At 53.4% G+C, this 19,154-nt stretch overlaps 1 protein-coding gene across 2 annotated transcripts in view; it reads right to left on the bottom strand.

Moving 5' to 3' along the window:
- PPP1R37 (protein phosphatase 1 regulatory subunit 37) overlaps positions 1 to 18,914 on the bottom strand; it is a 45,768-nt gene extending 26,854 nt beyond the window's left edge. The window contains exon 1 of one of the 2 annotated variants that reach the window (XM_081107724.1): positions 18,513 to 18,914. In XM_081107724.1, coding sequence (XP_080963850.1) covers positions 18,513 to 18,714 — 202 coding nt within the window. In that variant the 5' untranslated portion in view covers positions 18,715 to 18,914. The remainder of the gene's footprint in view (positions 1 to 18,512) is intronic. The other variant, XM_081107723.1, reaches the window with a different exon arrangement.
- Between the last annotated feature and the right edge of the window lie 240 nt (positions 18,915 to 19,154).

Here is a 19,154-nt window from a genome sequence, read left to right as displayed (position 1 = left end):
GGCCTAGTGGTTGAGGGGTGGCTTCTAGGACCAGATCATGTGTCTGGTGGCGCCTATTCGGGGTGTCTGAGAGCCAGACACCCCCTTCTCTGAGAACTGCCCCCCATCATCCACAAGGTGAGCCCGTTTGGCAGAAAGGAGTAGAACTTGGACTGCGAAGTGCTGTCCTGGCCACCAAGATGGCTAGGTTTGTCTGGCTCAAGGCCTGACAGAAAGAAGAACAAAGTACGAGTGCATGTGGCCTGAAGAGCTGGCACCGGCCCTGGTTCCTGCTGGCATTCAGGACCTCCCCACCCTGGAACTGGCCCTGTGCCCTCCCAATGAACACCCTCATTTACCTCACGCAGCCCCCTGTGGCTTCTGGCCCTGACCCTTAAACAGACCCCAACCGTCACAGGAGAGGGCCCTAATCTCTTTATGGTTGGGTTTTCTCATCTGGAAAATGGGGCTTATGAGGCTGAGGTGCACGCCCAGAAGCAGGCACTGCGATCACTCGTGTAAAGCACCTGCCACGGGGCTGGTGCCTGGTAAACGGTAACTAGTGTCATCACTGGGCCAGGCCTGACACCTCAGCAACACCCTAGAGTGGCTGCTGGATGAGCAAAGGTCTCAAAGCAATGGGCACCAGCTGGAGGCTCACCTGGCGTCTGCTGCCTCCACCTGTCCCCTGCCACCGGCTGGGAAATACTGGTCACACACGCCCCTGTTCACCCACAGGCAAATATTTACACAGGGCTGAGGGTGCAGAGTGAAGACTTGGGGACAAACGAGCACCAACAGCAGTAGGAGAGAAGAGCCCTCGAGGGAAGCTTTTGCGGTTGGGAGCGCGGCTCAGGACTGTGCCTCCACACACAGTGTGGCACTGGGGGCCATGCACTCTGTTCCTCAGTCTACCATCTTCAACGGAGAGACGCCGCTCCAGCTCACAGCTCTGCTGTGCAGTCACATGTGCAGGAGGAAAGCTGGGCAGGCCTGAAAGTGGCCATCATGCAGCGCAGGGTGGGAGGGGCCAGGCTCCTAGGGGTGATCACCAACTAGCCAGGTGGGCTGGACTTCATCCTCTGAGTCTCAGGGTCCTCCCTCAACAACTCCAGCTACCTCATGGGATACAGTGCAGGCAGAACCAGCTTAGCACTCAGCCTGGCACAGTGGGTACCCTGCAAATACCAGTTTTTATGGTTTCTGTCGTCACTGACCTGCAGCCCACAACGGTCCTGCACATCCCAACAGCTCCCCTGGGACCCCACAACTCTCACCTCATCCACTTTTTTCAAGGGTTTCCACAGCCTCCTGGTCTTGCCCTCTTCAAGAGAACACCCGTGCTGACTCCCTAGCTCCCAGAGGGCTGGGTGGGCCTCTCACTTCTCCCGTCCACTGTCCCAGCCCTGCACACTGTTGGAGGAGTGAGCAGCTGGGCAGCGTCTCCTCTCCAAACCGCCGAGGGCAGCGGCCGTGTCTCCTCCATCTGTCACGGGGCTGAGCACAGGGTCAGGCATCTTGTGGGCTCAGCCATTTGAGGAAGTGCTGGGCTCTGGGCCAGATGGGCTTGGGGCCCAGGTTCAACTCCAGCAAGTACTAAATACTGGATTCCATTTCTTTTTCTTAATCCCATCTGCCTCAAGTGTGAGCATCTTAGCTCACCACGAACCCTTCACTGAATCCATCACCTCCGTGTGGGTGATGCTGGGGATACAGCATTCAAAACAGCTCTGATCACTGTATACACAGGGCACTTGTCCAGTGAGGTAGATAGATCCATCTCTACACAGTGATGACACAGAGTAGGCTGGGCTGGGGCAGGGGAGCCAAGGAGAACACCTAACTCAGTCTGGGGGTCAGGGAGGGCTTCCTGGAGGAGTGGCCATGTGAGCACTAGGGCTGTGAGTCTCATTTACCTTTGCACCCTGAAATGTAACTGCACCTGACATATGGTAGGTTTTCCACAGATATCTTTGAAGGCAAGGAAGGTGCACAGGTGAGCCTAAAAGAGCGAGTACAAGTTAGCCAAGTAAAGGAGGGGAGAACCAAGTGAGAGAGTTTGGCATTGCCAGGTAAAGCTGCACAGACTCACCAACTATAAGCAGCAACCCCAGTCCCAGGTCTGAGCCCTGAGAACATCTTGCTCACGCCGCAGGTGACATGTACCAGAAGGTTCATAGCTGCACCAATCTGTAATCATGAAAGCTGGAAACGGCCCAAACATCCACCAACAGCACAATGGACAATCTAAGGCTTGGCCATAAATGGAGTACAATGCCATTCTTATAAAACTCAAAAACAAGCAAAACGAAGCACCATACTTTTCAGCACACACACACAGGTTATAAACACTTAAAAAAATACACACACCACCACCACCACCACCAAGGCATGACAACCACAACACTCAGAATAGCAGGCAGGGAGTTCTGCTCTGCCCACCCACCACAGGTGGAGGTGAGCTAGTGGCAGTGTTCTTATCCCTCCCTCAATGGGGAGGTAAGCTCACAGTCCTCATGACATTACACTTTAACTTATGTGTACGTTACTTACATAGCTCACATGCCAAAAGAAGAGTTTACTAACAATAATTTAAAAAGCAGAGGGAGGGAGAAGAGTGTTGCCGCAGAAGGAATATGTGTGGCAAAGGCTGAGAGAGAGCTGACAAGGCCTCTGGGAAACTGAAGGTCACTGTCAGGGTCAAATGAAGCAAACAGACAAGAGACCCACGCAGCACAGGGTCAGGGGCACCACGGTGCTTGCAAAAGGTCTGCACGTCACGCAGTGCTCAGTGCTTCCATCACTGCCATCCACCAAAGTTCCAGGAGGCAACAGGCCAAGCTCAGGGAAGGGGGTCTCTGAGAAAGTCAGTGCCCATCAGGGGACAACCCGCTTTGCCAGAAGCAGGCAGGCTATTTCAGGCTGCCCGCCTCAGGCATCCGGTCAGGGGAACCAGATGGCCAGCTGCACTTGGAGGCATTGGGGGAGCTCTAGTTTGGAATGTGAAAATCAAGTTACTGGTCCAACCAAGGCTCCAGGGATGGAAACCTGGTGCCTGGAACTTCCCACTGCCCAACCTCACTTTTCCTCACCTGTGAAAGGTGAGTAACACCACTTACCCTCAGAAGGACTGTTTGGGAACTAAAGGATATGTGTTTTCATTCTTTACCAACAACCTGGGCTGGGCAGACAATGGAAAACAAAACAGACTTGGGAGTAACTGCTAGGAAGGCAGACAAATAAGTACACAAATACAAATGTCAAGTCTGCCCTGGCTGGGTGGCTCAGTTGGTTGGAGCATCGTCCTGTACACCAAAAGGTTCCGGTTTCGATTCCCATTTGGGGCACGTGTAGGAGGCAACTGATTGATGTTTCTCACATCAATATTTCCTCTTTCTTTCTTTCTCTTTCTTTCTTTTGATTGATGTTTCTCACATCAATATTTCCCCTTTCTTTCTCTCTCTCTCTCTCTCTCTCTCTCTCTCTCTCTCTCTCTCTCTCTCATCAATAAAAGCATATCTTCAGGTAAGGATAAAAACAAAACAAAACAAAACAAATGTTTTGATTTTTAAAAAAAGAAATGAGTGAATTGCTCAGCTGGCATGGCTCAGTGGTTGAGCATTGACCTATGAACCAGGAAGTCACGTTTCGATTCCCGGTCAGGGCACATGCCTAGGTTGTGGGCTGGATTCCCAGTGGGGGGCATGCAGGAGGCAGCTGATTAATGATTCTCATCATTGATGTTTCTATCTCTCTCTGTCTCTTCCTTCCTCTCTGAAATCAATAAAAATATATTTAAATAAATAAATGAGTGAATGATATTTGGACCCGAGCTGCATGAGGGCAGGGCCTGTCTAGTAACTAAAGCTCAGCAATTCACAGGGACTCCTGTTGACTTGCTGTCATCCCGGCCATGGTCAGTGAGGGCGACAGGGGCAACCAAAGCTGGTGCAGGGACCTTGGACTGGGTGTGAAAGCCAGTGAGTCACAAAGTGTAATTTGAAACAGAGAGGAGGTCTGCTTTTTCAAGAACGCAGGGGGAGCGTCACCATAGCTGGTGTGGTCAGTTGGTTGAGCATCTTCCCACGCACCGAGAGGTCCCTGGTCTATTCCAGTTCTTAGACAAATGTGTTCTTTTAAAACTTCCAATGACTATCAGCATAAGATACTGGTTCCCTGACTTCAGCTCCACCCCAACCTGACATCCACCTTTTTGGGGAGAAATTGTCACCATATACATTCAATCCTATTGTATGTGTGTGTCTTCTTTAAAAGATAACCACAGTCTTCAAAATCATGCTGTTGGCATATAGCAGTAATAAAAACATTTTAAAGAGCGACATGACTCAGGCTCAAGGCTCACGATCCTGGGCAGGCACAGATGGAATCTGAGGCTTCAAAGGTTCCTTCCTAACCTCTGACCTGGTAAAACCACCTTCTAGGAATTTCTTCAGAGAAAGCTCCGTGATTAACATGAAGATTTATGGACAAGGATGAACGTCACTGCATTATTTATGCAACTGGAAACTGAAAAGGACCTCAATGCTCAGCAATGCGGAAATGGCTGGAACAAATTACAATGGCCCAGTGATATATTTTAATCATACTTCGTACAAAATGCGAAAATGAAGTGAAAACACAGGATACTCAACAAAGTACCCTCCCAGTTTTATTTTTATCTGTCTGTGGCAGGGTATCTAGCCATAGAAAAGAGATGGGAAGGAAATGCTCTGGCATTTAATGTTGAAAACATTCCAGGTGGTGCAAATCACTTCTCTGATAAAAGCCTGCATCTATTCTAGACTATATATAGAACTCTCATAACTCAATAATAAAAAGGCAAACAATCCAATTTTTAAATGGGCAAAGGATATGAATAGACCCTCTCCAAAGAAGGTATAGAGGTGCCCAATAAGCCATTGAAAAGATGCTCAGTCATCAGCAACCAGCGAAGAGCAAATCATAGCCACAAGGAGATCCCACTTCCTACCCTAGAAGTAAAGGGACAGGCAGCAACAAGGATGAGAAGGAGAATGTCAAGAGGGGCAGCAGACTGGGAAACCTGCTGGCAGTCAATCACTCAAATGGCTGAACAGTCACCATATGACCCAGCTCGTCCACTCATAGAGAAATAAAAATACACACCCACAAACTTGTACATTAATACCCACAGCATCATTATTCATAATACCAGAGTGGAAACAACCCAAACATGCATCAGATGAATAGATAAATGGGGGGCATCCGTCTAACGGGACATATGTTCAGCAATAACAAAGAATGGCGGACAGATGAATGCATGAACTCTGAAAACATCACGCTAAATGAAAGAAGCCAGACACGAAAGGCCAAATATCTCATGATTCCATTATATGAAATGTCCAGAAGCTAAAGAAACAGAGAACACATCAGTGGCTGCTGAGGTCAAAGGTGGAAGGGGCAGGACTTAGAGGTAATGGAGTTCAAGATTTCTTTGGGGGGGGGGGGGGGCAATGAAAATGTTCTAAAATTGTGATGTTAGATGTACAACTCTACAAAACTGAAAACCAAAGACTTGCACACTTTGAAAGGATGAAATGTGTATGAATTACATCTCAATAGAGCTGGATTTTAAAAAAACCCACAAAACACAGGGTGAGATTGCAAGCAATTTTTATTTTCTTCTTTAGACTTCCCAATTTCTATTTCTTTTTTTCAAATGAACAGACCTTACTTTTAAAGTCAGAAAAGAATCAAGGTAGTGATCCTTCCCTTATTCACAACCATCAAGGGCTTCCAGGGTGACTCACCCTTCTCCCCAGCTGCCCTCACCAGCTCCATGAGGGGGTGAGAGGGAAACTACCTCCGCTTTGTGTTGGGTGGAAATGGAATTTCTACTAATAACAACATCACACAGCCAGGACAAGGCAGGTCTCTCACCTGCCCTCCTCCAGGACTCGAACTCTGCCCCTCAAAGCCCCAGAGGTGGCTGAGGAGATGGGCAGGAGCCCTGTCCTGAGTGCCAGGCCATTCCTCCCTGGCCTCATCTGTAAAACAAGGAGGTTACCCCTTCACCCCTGGTAATCCAGGCTCTGGAGATGGGAAGGGCTCCTGCTAGAACCAGAATCTCTTGGCTGGGTGGTCAGGGAGCAGAGGCATTTGGGCCCAACAGCTGGTGCCGGCTCAGTGAGTCAGATGGGGCCTGCTCCACTCACTGGGCCAAGCTGCCTAGGATGTCTTCCCCAGGACCAGACAGGGTCAGGTGCTGCCAGACAGGGGAAGTCAAGGCAGGGTTCCACGGAGGACATGGTCTCTAGGGTCTACCCTTAGCCATCCCCCCACCCCCATCCTAAAGGAAGGACACTCACTGAGCACGTGCCCTGTCTAGAGCTGTGCTGGGACAGAACAGTGACCAAGACAGTCCCAGCCCTGCACTCCCAGGGCTCAGTCCCCAGGCAGGGCTGGGACAGGGGAGCCCAGAAAAGCTTTGCACTGCAAAACCCGAGGGCTGAGCCCAGGCCCAGCAAGGAAGAGGCTTCCAGGGGAAACACAGCACTTTCTGGTCTTTTGATCATAGTGGAGAGAGATGGGAGAGGAAGCCAGGATCACAAGCCTGGGAAAGGAGGTAGTTACAGGTCAAGGAATGAGACAGAGGAAGAAGAGAGAGAATGGAGGCCTGAACTGGGTGGCTGGACACCACTGACATCTTCCACCTCCTCCTGTGACACACCTTGCTGTTGGGGGGACAGGGAATTAGGTCACCTGTCACAAAGTAGAAAGGCAGATCAGTAATCAGAACCAAGGCTCTCTCAGCCCCACCCCATGATGGGGAGGAGGTCCTGGGACCCATTCAATTCTAACTTGTGGGTGTGACGTATGCAGAGATGGGGAAACACACACAGTGCGAGAGGACCTCAGACACCATCTTTATTTTATTTATTGATTTGAGAGAGAGAAACATCAATTTGTTGTTCCACCTATTCATGCATTCATTAGTTGTTTCTTGCATGCACCTGGCCAGGGACTGAACCGGCAACCTTGGCGTATCATGTTGTTCCAACTGAGCTACCTGGCCAGGGCCTCAGACACCACCTTGCTGCACAGAGAGGGCAGTGCCTTGGCCTACGACCCACAGCGAGTCAAGAGCAAAGAGAGGTCTGTGTCCCAGTCCTACACTCCTGCAATCTGCCAGGCTGATTAGCTCCGGGTCTCCCAGACCAGGCAAGGGGAGAGCAGAGCAGACTTGTTCCCCTCCCCGTTCACACTTCTCTTCTGGAACCGAGCTGCATGAGGGCAGGGCCTGTCTAGTAACTAAAACTCAGCAATTCACAGGGACTCCTGTTGACTTGCTGTCATCCCAGCCATGGTCAGTGAGGGCGACAGGGGCAACCAAAGCTGGTGCAGGGACCTTGGACTGGGTGTGAAAGCCAGTGAGTCACAAAGTGTAATTTGAAACAGAGAGGAGGTCTGCTTTTTCAAGAACACAGGGGGAGCATCACAAAGCAGGGAGAGTAGCCAGGACTCCACCTGCCACAGGCAAAGTAGAGACCAACAGGGTGTCAGTCAGGACTGAATGAAGAAATGGACGTGTAAACAAACGATCCAATGAATGACCTCTCCTCCTGCTCTCTTCCGGGCACCCAACCCTTGTGAGGACCCAGCCTGGGGTGCTCGTTAGCAGACCCACTTTGCCGGGAGTCACCAAGGTGCCTGGGTGTGTTTAGTGGTTTGCCTCCTCCGGGGAGCCAGATGGACAAGATGCAGTCCCTCATGGGGCTTCTGGTCCAGTGGGGGGAGATGGACCCACCAAATAACAACAGTGCGAGAGGTGCCATGGGAACCTGGGAGGGTGCAGCAGCACTCTGGGACTAGGGAGGGCCTCGCTGAAGAGGTGACGTGAGCCAGCTGGGAAGGATGAGCAGGAGTCAGTCAGGAAAAGCAGGGGACTGGCAAAGGGCACACTGGGCAGAGGGAACCATCCTCTATGGGTCTAGAGTGGGAGGGGAAGGACAGCTGCGTGGGAAGGGCCTCCCACCTGCCTCAGGGGTGTGGACCTTCTCCTGTGGTTATGAAGGAGCAGAACAGAGGATGAAAACCATTCCGTCTGGTTTATCCACAGCTCCTCCCCTTACTGTCTGTGTGGCCTTGGCACCCCCGAGCCTTGGCTTGTCCCTTCTGGCTGCTGTGAAGATTAAATGAGTGAATGCATGTGAGGAGCCTGGGTCTGGTAAGAGCTTCCTAACAGTGGCTCCACCACCACCACCTCCATCATTATCGTGGACTGGAAGCAGGACCCCTCCGCAGGGTCACTCCCCTGCTGTCTGCCTTTACCTTCTGGCAGCCCCTCCTGCCATGCTGCTCTGAGGAACCCAGTGTGTTCAGTTGTGCTTAGCTTTGCACAAGGGGGAGGGCTGCACACACCACCAGCAGCTCTCCCACTACATGGTGATGGCAGCTGGTGTGACAAGAAGACTGTGGAGAGATGGAAGAGTGGGTGTGAAGGTGGCACACGAGTCTGATCCCAAAGGGTTCCAACAGAGGCCCGCCCACCCGACCAGGGCTCCAAACCCAGGCTTCTGCTAGAAAGGGAGAGGGTGGCAGGCAAGTCACAGAGCCAAGTGGCTGTCAGCAGACACTTCCAAACCAACACCCCCACCTTGAAGCACTGGCTCCAAACCAGCTACAAAGAGTAAGGAAGGGGATGAGGCTAACTTTAGAGTGCCTACTGTGTACCTCCATCCACCACCAATCCATCCAATGAGAGGGCCTTGGAGTGCTGGGCACTGCGAGATTCTGGGGACACTGAGAAGGAGCCAAACCATGAAGGCCTGCCTTCATGGAACTGCCTTCCAAATTCAGGGAAAGGACCAAAGCGTGATGATGCCTGTCATTCCTGTGGGCACCCAGCCTCTGAACGCCCTTCTCCCTCACTAATGGAAACACCAGACCCAGCTTCCAATGCAGCTCCCCCTGAGCCCCAGCCCCACTTCCACTCCAGCTGCCTAAATGCAGTGGGCCACCCTAGCCCGGCAGCGTCAGGCCAGGTGAGCAGCGGCGGTGCCTGCCTGGGAGCAGTGACATGCAGGACCTGGGGCATTCTCACCAGACCTGCCTGATGCTGGGTGTGCTCCCAGCTGAGAAGGCCTGGCTCCTCCCAAGGAGGCAGAAAGCTTTGAAACAGACATGTCACCTGTCCAAATGGCCTCACACACAGGACCATGTGGCGCGGGAGGTTTCTGGACATGCCCGCGTTCATGCAGATGAATTCCACCCAGGCAGAGTGCTTTCCTAGCCCACCCAGCCCGGGGAGGTGAGCTGCCACTGCTTATAGGGGAGGGAGCAGGGCAGGCTCACAGCAGGGGCAGGTCCTCATTCAACTTGACCAAGGCCTTCCTGAGTGCCTGCAACAGCTAGTGAGTGTTCCAGCTGCTTCCACGTAGGGAATAACCCTCAATCCCCTCACAAACAAGGCCCCCGAGGCAGTAAAGCTGAGTGGCCAGTAAGCTCCAAAGCAGGAACCCCGAACAGCCTATCCTATTTCTACCAATTCACAGATTCAAGAAGGACCTGCCTACTGCAAAACCAGGGACCAGGTATATTCTGAAATTCACAATTCCCTGGGTTTTACGAGAGTGACAGGACAACTATATTATGCCAGGACCCAGCAGGGTCTGGGACTTTTTTATTGCTTTCTGGGTCTGGCAAGTGTGGGATCTAAAGAGATGATACAGGCAAAGCCACTTGCTGAGGTCACATGGAGGAGGTAGTGTATCATGTGCTATCCACCCCCCCCCCCCAAGAGGGAGGGGCAGGATGAACCGACAGGGGAGGGGAGAATGGATGGGGGAAAACTGTCACCTTAGAAGTGTTACAGAAAACACTGGTGATGGCAAAACCTTCTGGGGGAAGAGGAGGTTCAGCTAAACTTAATGAATAAATCAATGAAGTCAAATGTTAGCTACTAGCCAACACAGGGCCACACGGCCCAGAGTCTACAGGCTCCTGGCCCATGGCCACCTCCCTGGTCTCCCAGCCTTGGTCTCACCCCCCTTATGCCATCCCCCCAAAGGTTCTATTAAAAACACCAGGTATGCCCTTTCTTAAAACCCTCTGCTGTCTCCCACCATCCTCAGGCCTAGGAGGTGCCACCTGGCAGGTGGTCTCTCTACCTTCTCCAGCCTCACCTCTGACCCTCCCGCCTCCACCTCTAGATTCCCCACTCCAGTAAGACTGGCTTTTTTCTATTCCTTGGAAGCACCTCGCTAGCTCTCTCCACCTCCAGCACTTTATACATCCTTCCCACTGCTCCTCACCTGGCTACTCCTGTGATTTCTTTAAACCCCATGGCCCTTTCTCCAGGAAGCTACCCCTGCCCTGCCCGCCTGCACACACCCCGTGAGCTCTTCCTAATCAGAGGCCTGTGCACTGAGATTTATTAGAATTGTTTACTGGGTATCTCCTTCACTCCATGGAAACGGGGCCTCGGCCTGTCCTCCCCACCCCACACCTGGCATGGCCTCACCTTGCTAAATGAATGGTTGGTTACAGAGCCAGAGCTGCACATTCAGCCAGGATGTACTGAACACCCACCACTTACCAGGCACTGTGCAGCACAGTAAGAACTCAGGCCAAGGGTCAGAACGAGAACCCCACGCTGAGGACACAGGAATGGCACAGTGGGGCCCTCCCAGGACACCTGTCCAAGAACCAGTGAGCCTCCTCCTGAGTGCCTACTGGGCCGGGCCCTTGATTCGGTCTGTTTCTCAACCCTGCCACAGCCTGCCAGGCCAGAACTGTCACCTCCATATTATAAAGGGTTATGGGTTATGGAAGAAAAAATTACAACATACGCAGACTGAATGCAGCAGCCAAAGCACAGAACGCCAGTCCACAGGGGCCAAGAGAGCAGGCTCCGGAGCCAGACTCCCTGCGTTTGAATCCCAGCTCAACCACTTACTGGCCCTGTGACCTCAGGTAAGCTACTTCACCTCTCCCTCCACTTCCTCATCTACTCACTGGAAAGAACAGCCCTCTGCCCAGTGGCAGGCACATGGAAGGCAATGAGCGGTGACTATTAAGGTCATGCAGAGGGCAGGGATTTCCACCTGGACCCCTCTCCGCTCTACCACAGCAGGCTGCCTTCCCAACTTGAATTTCTATAGTTATCTCAAGCCAGACATTTCAATTTGCTCCAAGACAAGTCGGTGAGGTCAACCCCAGCCACCCCTGAACTGGGGTCTAAAAGGCAGCAGGCTTGGGACTGAGTGTTGAACAGCTGAGCTGAATAGGGAACCGCTGAGCACAAGGACAGTCAAATCTGGGGAGCTTTGCAGAAACAGATTCCTAGACCCCAAACCAGCCGTGGGCAAACTACGGCCCGCGGGCCGGATCCGGCCCGTTCGGCTGTTCTATCCAGCCCGCGGAGCCGAAAGAGCGGAGGGTTCTCTTGCTCTCCCCTCCGCTCCTTCACCAGCAGCAGTGTTAACATGGCAACGTCAGGAAACACGGCCACAGCTCCTTCTTCTGAGTCCAGTTTAAGAACCCATTGTGGCCCTCGAGTCAAAAAGTTTGCCCATCCCTGCCCCAAACCCAGAGACTGCCTCTTATAGCCAGTCCAGCCCAGGCACCTGGCTCTACACGGTTCTTAATATGAATGACTGTGAAAGACTAATGGTAGCCACAATGCCTCACTTCCAGAACGCATACATGCACGCATGCACACACTTCCACTGCCTCACTCAATGACTATCTGCTGAGTGCCTACTGTGCGCCAGATCTGCATGCTCTTTCTGGGACTCCAGATGGTGCCAAAGTCGGCCTGCAGACCTCTGAGGAAGGGTCCCTGTCCTGGCACAGAGTGGATTAACTACGCCAAAGAGCTTTCTCCCAAATACCGCCATGGATACAAGGACACACCTCATTCCTCTGCCATTCGTCCAGCATCTGAGCCCTCCTGTTCGCCAGACTGAGGTCACAGAGGTGACTCTCACACAGTCTTTGTCCTTGAAGAGGGAAATTTGATGCGGACACAAATAGAGCGTTGGAGGTGGAAAGAATGAGGGCAGCCTGCCTGAGTTTGAGTGTGCAAAGGGCCTGGCCTGGCAGAGCAGGCACTCACATCATAGTACCATCAACCAGGTCATGTCCCAACAGGGCAGATGGCTGGAGTGGGGGCAGGGGACATTCTACAGAGGGGATTAAGGCTCAGGGAGGAGCTGAAACTTGTCATCAGCTGGTACCTGGAGAGGCTGGGGCTAACACTTTCAGATTAGAATCTTAGTGCCCTTGAAGCCTCTCTCAGGCTCATGGTACAAGGCCATGCTGATTTAGTTTCAGCTCAGAGAGGTTGGGCAACTTGCCCACAGTCACCCAGCTTGTAACAGATAGGATCAGGCCTGGATATCTTTCCCATGCCCAGTCAGGGATGGCTGGGGCACTCATCTCAAAGGAGTAGGTCAGGGACAGCAGGGATCTGATGGGGCAGGAAGCACATTAAGGGTTAGAGACTCTAGGAGGGGGCAGAGGACTGGCAATGACAAGAAATGCAAAGGAAACATCTGCTGAGCATTCACTATGGGCTATCTTTTTTAAAAAATTGAATTTATTAGGGTGACATTGATTAATAAAGTTATACAGATTTCAGGGGTACAATTCTATAATGCGTCATCTGTACATCGTATTGTGTGTTCACCATCCCAAGCCAAGTCTCCTTCCATCACCATTTAACCCCCATCCTCCTTTTCGTCTGGTAATCACCATACTGTTGTCTATGAGGTTTTTTGTTGTGTCTTTGCTTAATCCCTTCACCTTTTTCACCCATGGACTGTTATCTTACTTAATCCTTACCATCACCCTATGAGGTACTGTTGTCAGCTGCATTTTATAGACAGAAAAATTACACCCAAAGTCACACGGCAGTCAATGTACCAATGCCCGCAGTAGGTGAGGTTGGGCCCAGATGGAAATCTGGGCAAAATCGTCAAAGCCACCCCCCACAAGCACCTCCCCCCTCCCCAGCAACACCACCACTTATGCTCAAACAAGCTGAAAATTTTTTTTAATCCTCAGCTGAGGATATGTTATTGTTGTAATTTATTGATTTTTAGAGAGAAAGGAAAGGAGAGAAAAAGAAACACTGAACGGTCGCCTCCTGCACCCCAATCAGGAACGGAACCCACAACCCAGGCATGTGCCCTGACTGGGAATCGAACCTGCAACCTTTTGGTGTACGGGACGACACTCGAATCAACTGAGCCACGCAGCCAGGGCACAAATGAGCTGAATTTTAACCAAGGGCCTCTCTCTGCCACTAACAGGTCATTTCTACCTGTCCAACCAGTTTCAAGGACTAAATCTGCAGCCCAGGTTTCAACAAGAACAAAGAGTAAGGCACTTCTACTCTCTTAGATCCCCATTTAGGAGCACCATGGCCACTGCCTCCACCGCCCCTCCCAAGCTCAGGAGGCTGCACCTTTGGGCCCCTTCAACCTGCAGACACCTCCACTCCACACCAGGAGTTTCCTGGTGGGCAATACCCCCCTCCCACTCTCCAGGACTGACTCTCCGGGGCTGGAGGTCAGGGAGTGGTGAATGAGTCACTGGCAGGACTAGAGGGAAGAGAAGACAAGCCTCCCAGACTGTGGCCAGTGTCACATGCTCTCCAATGCATGCCTCACAAGCCCCACGCCTCCCCGCACAGCGTGCAGCTGGGACAGCTGAGCCTTGGGTCATTCTTGCAGTTTGATCTGGAAGGGTTCCTGGTACAAGTCTGGCCTTGGCCCTCAGAAGAGCTGGAATCATAGGCCTGCCACCTCAGGGTGGGGTGGGGTGCAGCCAGATAGCCCCTCCTCTGCTGGTGCCCACTTCCACACCCACCCCCTCGCCTGAGAGCAGAGTGTACACAAGCCCAGCCTGGCAGTACTGAGGCAGCGTCTGCCACTCACAGTTTCCACCCCACCTCCGCCCCAAGCTTCACTTCCCATCCCCATGCACCGGAGGAGGTTCATCCCATCTGCTCAGACACCCGGGTGGTCAGCGGGGCAGGGGTCACTCTCACAGATGAGGAAACTAACAAGCTCAGCAGGAGCCAGTGCCTTGCTGGAGGCCTGGACGCACACTCTGGCGAGATGGGTCTCAGGTGTGGCCGTGCCTCACCCTTTCAGAATGGCTGCACACATATGTACTAGCTCTCATTCAACCCCAATGTTGCCTGTTCTTCGGGGGCCGAGGACAGACACGGTCTGCTCTCCCATTCTGGTGGGGGAGAGACCCTCACGCAAAAACAAGCATGGCATGTAACATCAGATGGCCACATGTACCATGGAGGAAACAAGCCGGCCCCCGGAACTGGGGTGGTGGGAACACTCTGAGATGGGAGCCAGGGAAGGACTCTCTATGCTCTGGGAGGCCTGGGACCCTCCCTCACAATCTCCCTCCTCCATAGCACCTCACCTCCAGAAAGCCCCAACTTTGGCAGGGCTTGATGGGGCTCCCGCCCTCAGGCAGACACCTCCAGGACTCCCTCCCAGTGAGGCCACCACTCTAGTCCCCGTCCCAGCCCTCCTCTACCCCAGCCAGAGGCTGCCAGGGGCCAGAGCTTCTCCTGCCAGGGCAGGGCTCTGCTGAGCAGGCACCCTGTGTTGGGCCCTGATTCCTCTAGGCTGCTTCCCCCAGCCCAGGGGTGCTCTGCACCTCCTGGCCCAGGCAACTTCTCCATCTAGGATGGAAGAACAGCTTCTGAATGACCTCTCTCCCAGTTCAGGCCCGCCAACTCCTCCGTCCCCCTTGGCCTTGGAATCATGTCAGCACAGTAGGCCCCAGAATTACTCCTCCATCACCCTTCCCACTAGGCCCACAGCGCAGATGACACCCTCTGTGCTTTCTCATAGCTTACAGATCAACTCCAAGAAATCCCCCGCCCCCTCTTCCAAGACCAACCCACTCCTCCCTGCAGTGCCCAGCGAAGACCCTTGACCTCTCAGCTAGGTAGCCCCTTGGCCCAACTTTCCTCTTCTAAAGCCTGGCAAGCCTCCACCTCCCTCAGTCCCAGGTCAGTCAACAACACCACTGTCCCCCGCAAGCACAGAAGCCAGCCACCGGCTCCTCAGCTTTGACAGACCCTCCAATGTCCTGTCCCGTAAATCCCATTGTCAATGACTCCCTTCCATGCCTGGGGCCCAAGATCATCCAACTCCTTAACCCCTCTCCTCAGTCGAGACAAACCAACTCTACCAGTCCATACACTGACCCATTTCTCCATGTCATCACCTCCCACCCAAGACCCACTGACTCCTCCAAAGTGTGCGTCCGGACCAGTCCCTGCAGGCTCCCTCTAAACTTCCAGGAACCAGACTCCTCCAGCCTGTAAGGCATCCTCACCACTTACTTAGCACAGACCAATCGGCAACCAGACCCCCGCTGACTCGTCTTGACATTCTTCCTTCCCTCAAACTCCTTCACTGCCTCTCCAAGACTGCCCACCAAAACAAACAAAAAAACACAAACAGCCCTGGCCAGTTTTGCTCAGTGGATAGAGCTTCGGCTTCGAACTGAAAGGTCCCAAGTTCGATTCTGGTCAAGGGCACATGCCCGGGTTGTGGGCATGATCCCTAGTGGGGGACATGCAGGAGGCAGCCGATCCATGATTCTCTCTCGTCATAGATGTTTCTATCTCTCTCTCCCTGTTGCTTCCTCTCTGAAATCAATAAAAATATATTTAAAAAACAACAACACACAAACAAACAAGCAAAAATGATTCTGCCTGGGGAACAGCAGGAACGTACAAGGACTATCTTATTTAATCCTCCCAACTACCTCCTGGTAGCAATTAGCGCCATTTGCCGAGGGAAACAGGAGGCTCAGAGAAGAACGGCTTACTCAAAGCCAGACAGACAGCTGGTTGGTTACCCACAGCTGCTCCTCTTCTGAGAACCTGCAGATCAGAAATTTTACCCCACCCTGTGCCAAACCCTCTAACTGCCCCCCACGACCCTCTAGCTCACAAACTGACCATCTTCCCCCAGGCCCAGTGAGTCCCATCTCTGCCCCTCTCCTGGAAGCTTGCGAAGCAGACACATCCAGGCCCCAACCCTGTGAACCAACTCCTCTAGACTGACTCTTAAAATGACGAATGTCAACTAACGTCACCCCTAAAATGACCAATAACAACTGCAACTTCATGAAGGCTCACTTTGGCCAATAACTTTTCACACACAATCTGATTTATTCCTCTCTTAAACCCTGTGGCATGGTGGTGGTTGTTTTTAATATATTTTTATTGACTTCCAAGAGAGCGTCGAAAAGGAGAGAGCAACATTGATGAGAGAATCATTGATTGGCTGCCTCCAGCATGTCCCTGACTGGGGATCAAGATCGCAACTAGGGCATGTGCCCTGACCACGAATTGAACCATGATCTCCTGGTTCACAGGTCAAAGCCACACCAGCCGGGAAGGCATGGGTATTATCACCCGCTTTACAGATGAGGAAACTGGGGCTCAGAGGAATTAGGGTACCAGTCTGAGGCCACGAAGTGGGTAAATGGAGTCAGGACTTGAACTGGAGCCTCTGCTCTTCACCACCCAGCTGTCTCCCCGGTCTTCCCCCTGCCTGCTCTGAGCTCTCTGCACTGAATGCCATGCTACAGCCAGGCCCGCTCTCACTCTTCCCTTCCTCAGCCCCCCAAGTTCTCCAACCCAAAAGTGACCACCTATCCCTAGGGCCTAGAGCCCAAGAACTTGGCTGGCTTCCAATGTCAAGAATCTCAAATTATGCCCTACCCAGCTTGGCTCAGTGGATAGAGCGTCGGCCTGCAGACTGAAGGGTCCCGGGTTCGATTCCGGACAAGGGCACAAGCCCAGGTTGCAGGCTTGATCCCCAGTGTGGGGCATGCAGGAAGTAGTGGATCAATGAGTCTCTCTCATCATTGATGTTTCAATATCTCTCTCCCTCTCCCTCTCTGAAATCAATAAAAAAATATATATTTTTTAAAAGACTGCCCTAACTGGTTTGGCTCAGTGGATAGAGCGTCCGCCTGTGGACTGAAGGGTCCCGGGTTCGATTCCGGTCAAGGGCATGTACGTTGGTTGCAAGCACATCCCCAGTAGGGGGTATGCAGGAGGCAGCTGATCGATGTTTCTCTCTCATCTGTGTTTCTAACTCTCTATCCCTCACCCTTCCTCTCTGTAAAAAAAAATAAATAAAACATATTTTTAAAAATATAATAAAATAAATAAATAAATAAGAATCTTAAATTAGCCCCCGCCCGTCTCTTTAGCAGTAACTAGTCACGCTGGCATGGATGGAGGACGCCCTGTGTGTTCAGTTTCCAGTTACCATGTTTCTCACTCTCACACCGAAGGCACCAAGTCCTCCTTTGCCACCGACCAGCAGCAGTCCCTCCTCTTTCCCGGGGGCCAGCAGACCAGCTTCTACCCAGCCAGGGCCAGCCTGCTCCCTCTGCCTGTGGGCTCTCCGCCCCAGCACAGGAACGGACTCACCCTCACGGCTGCCGTCCATCACAGGAGAGGCTGTCCACCTTCCCAGCCCGCGGGCAAAGCACTCCTCCAGCTAGCTGCCCTCTCAGCTCCAACGCTGACTTGGCCGCCTCCAGGGACCTACAGTCCACAGACGTGCTTCCTCCCCCAACACCTCACCCACCCAACTTCTCCCATGTTCTCACCTTCTACCGACCAGCACCTCCAATTCCCCAATTCTTTCTCGGGTGGGGAAAAAAAAAAAAAAAAAGAAAGAGCCTTCTCTACCCAGGCCCCAAAGTCCCTCTGCTCCTGAACAACTACCAACTACAGTGGGGCCTTGACTTACGAGTGTCCCGACTAACGAGTTTTTTGAGATACCAGCTGTCTCTCGGCTGATTTTTTGCATCGAGTTGATAGTAATTTGAGTGAACAAGCTCCTTAACGAGCTCGGTCTCGGAACGAATTAAACTCGTAAGTCAAGGCCCCACTGTATTGCTTCCAAGCACGGAGTGACTTTCCTCCTCCTTCACGCCAAGAGCTAGCACCTGACTCTCTCACCCCCAATGGGCCACCATTCTGCTCCTTTTCTGCGAGTTTCTTTGACTCCCACTCCCGACCCCAGGATTTACCGCCTCCGCTGCAGCCACAGTCCAGGTTTAGTCCCTGCCTTCCCCCCAGGCTTCAGACCAGGAAACGGAACCGCCTTCATCCCGTGGGCCCAGCAGACTTCTCCAACTGCGCTTCCAGCGCCCGTGCTGGCCTCCTCCTCCCCGGCTCGCTCCCTCGATCCTGCTCCGGGGGAACTACGAGCTCAAAGGCTAAGTCCTCCCGATCCCCCAGGCCACCAAACTTTCTTTTAACGGCTCATCGTTTGAATTCCTAAAACCATCGGGCGGAGGCGGGGGTGGGCATAAACGGGCTACGTCTCACCTTCCCGACCCAACAGCCATCCCATCTCTACAGACGACTGCCGCCTGAAGTCATCATGAGGTGCAACTCACTGAGCGGCACCTGCGCGCTGGGCGTCGCACCGGCTCCCGCGGCCCCGCGCCCGCCCCCTCTCCTCGGTTGTGGTTACCGTGTCTCCAGGGGTCTTTGGGCTCCACGGCTCCGGACACAATATCCTCGTCGGAGGGGAACGTGACGCGCTTGGCCGCAGCCTTGAGGCGCCCGTCGGTCGGGGACGATGCGGGGCTGGGAGACTGGGCCTCGGCGGGGGCCTCTTCGGCGTCGCCGTCCGCGCCCGGCCCGGGCGGCGCCTCCTGCGGCGGGTTCTCCATCGCCGCCGCCGCCGCCTCCTCACGGGGGCCCCGGGGACATGCCCCGGGCCCCGGACTGGTCTCTCCGGGCCCGCCCGCCGTCTCGGGGCATGGGCTCCGCCGCTCTTTCAGGCGCCGCCTCCGTCCGCTTTCCTGGTCGTCGTCGTCGCCGCCGCCACCGGGAGCCCGAGCGCGCCTCCCCCGAGCTCCGCGTCCGCCTGCTTGTTCGCAGCCGCACTTTCGCTAAAGGCCGGGTGCGCCCACCGCGTACTAAGAAAAGCAGAAAATCTATCTGAGCTGTCCGCAAGCAGAGTCGCCTCGCGGGGTGCTGAGGTGGGAGAACAAAAGGCAGCTGGAGCCACGGGAGAAAGAAACGTGAGCGCGGAATCCGCAGAGCCGGAACTGCAGAGCGCGGCGGGCGGGGCGAGGCGGACGCCGTCTCCCGGAGCAGCGCGCACGCG

The sequence above is a fragment of the Myotis nattereri genome, assembly GCF_964212035.1.
Source record: "Myotis nattereri genome assembly, chromosome: 15".
Classification (NCBI taxonomy): Eukaryota; Metazoa; Chordata; class Mammalia; order Chiroptera; family Vespertilionidae; genus Myotis; species Myotis nattereri.
Note: the sequence above shows the minus strand (reverse complement) of the source record. Positions and strands in the feature narration are given on the sequence as shown.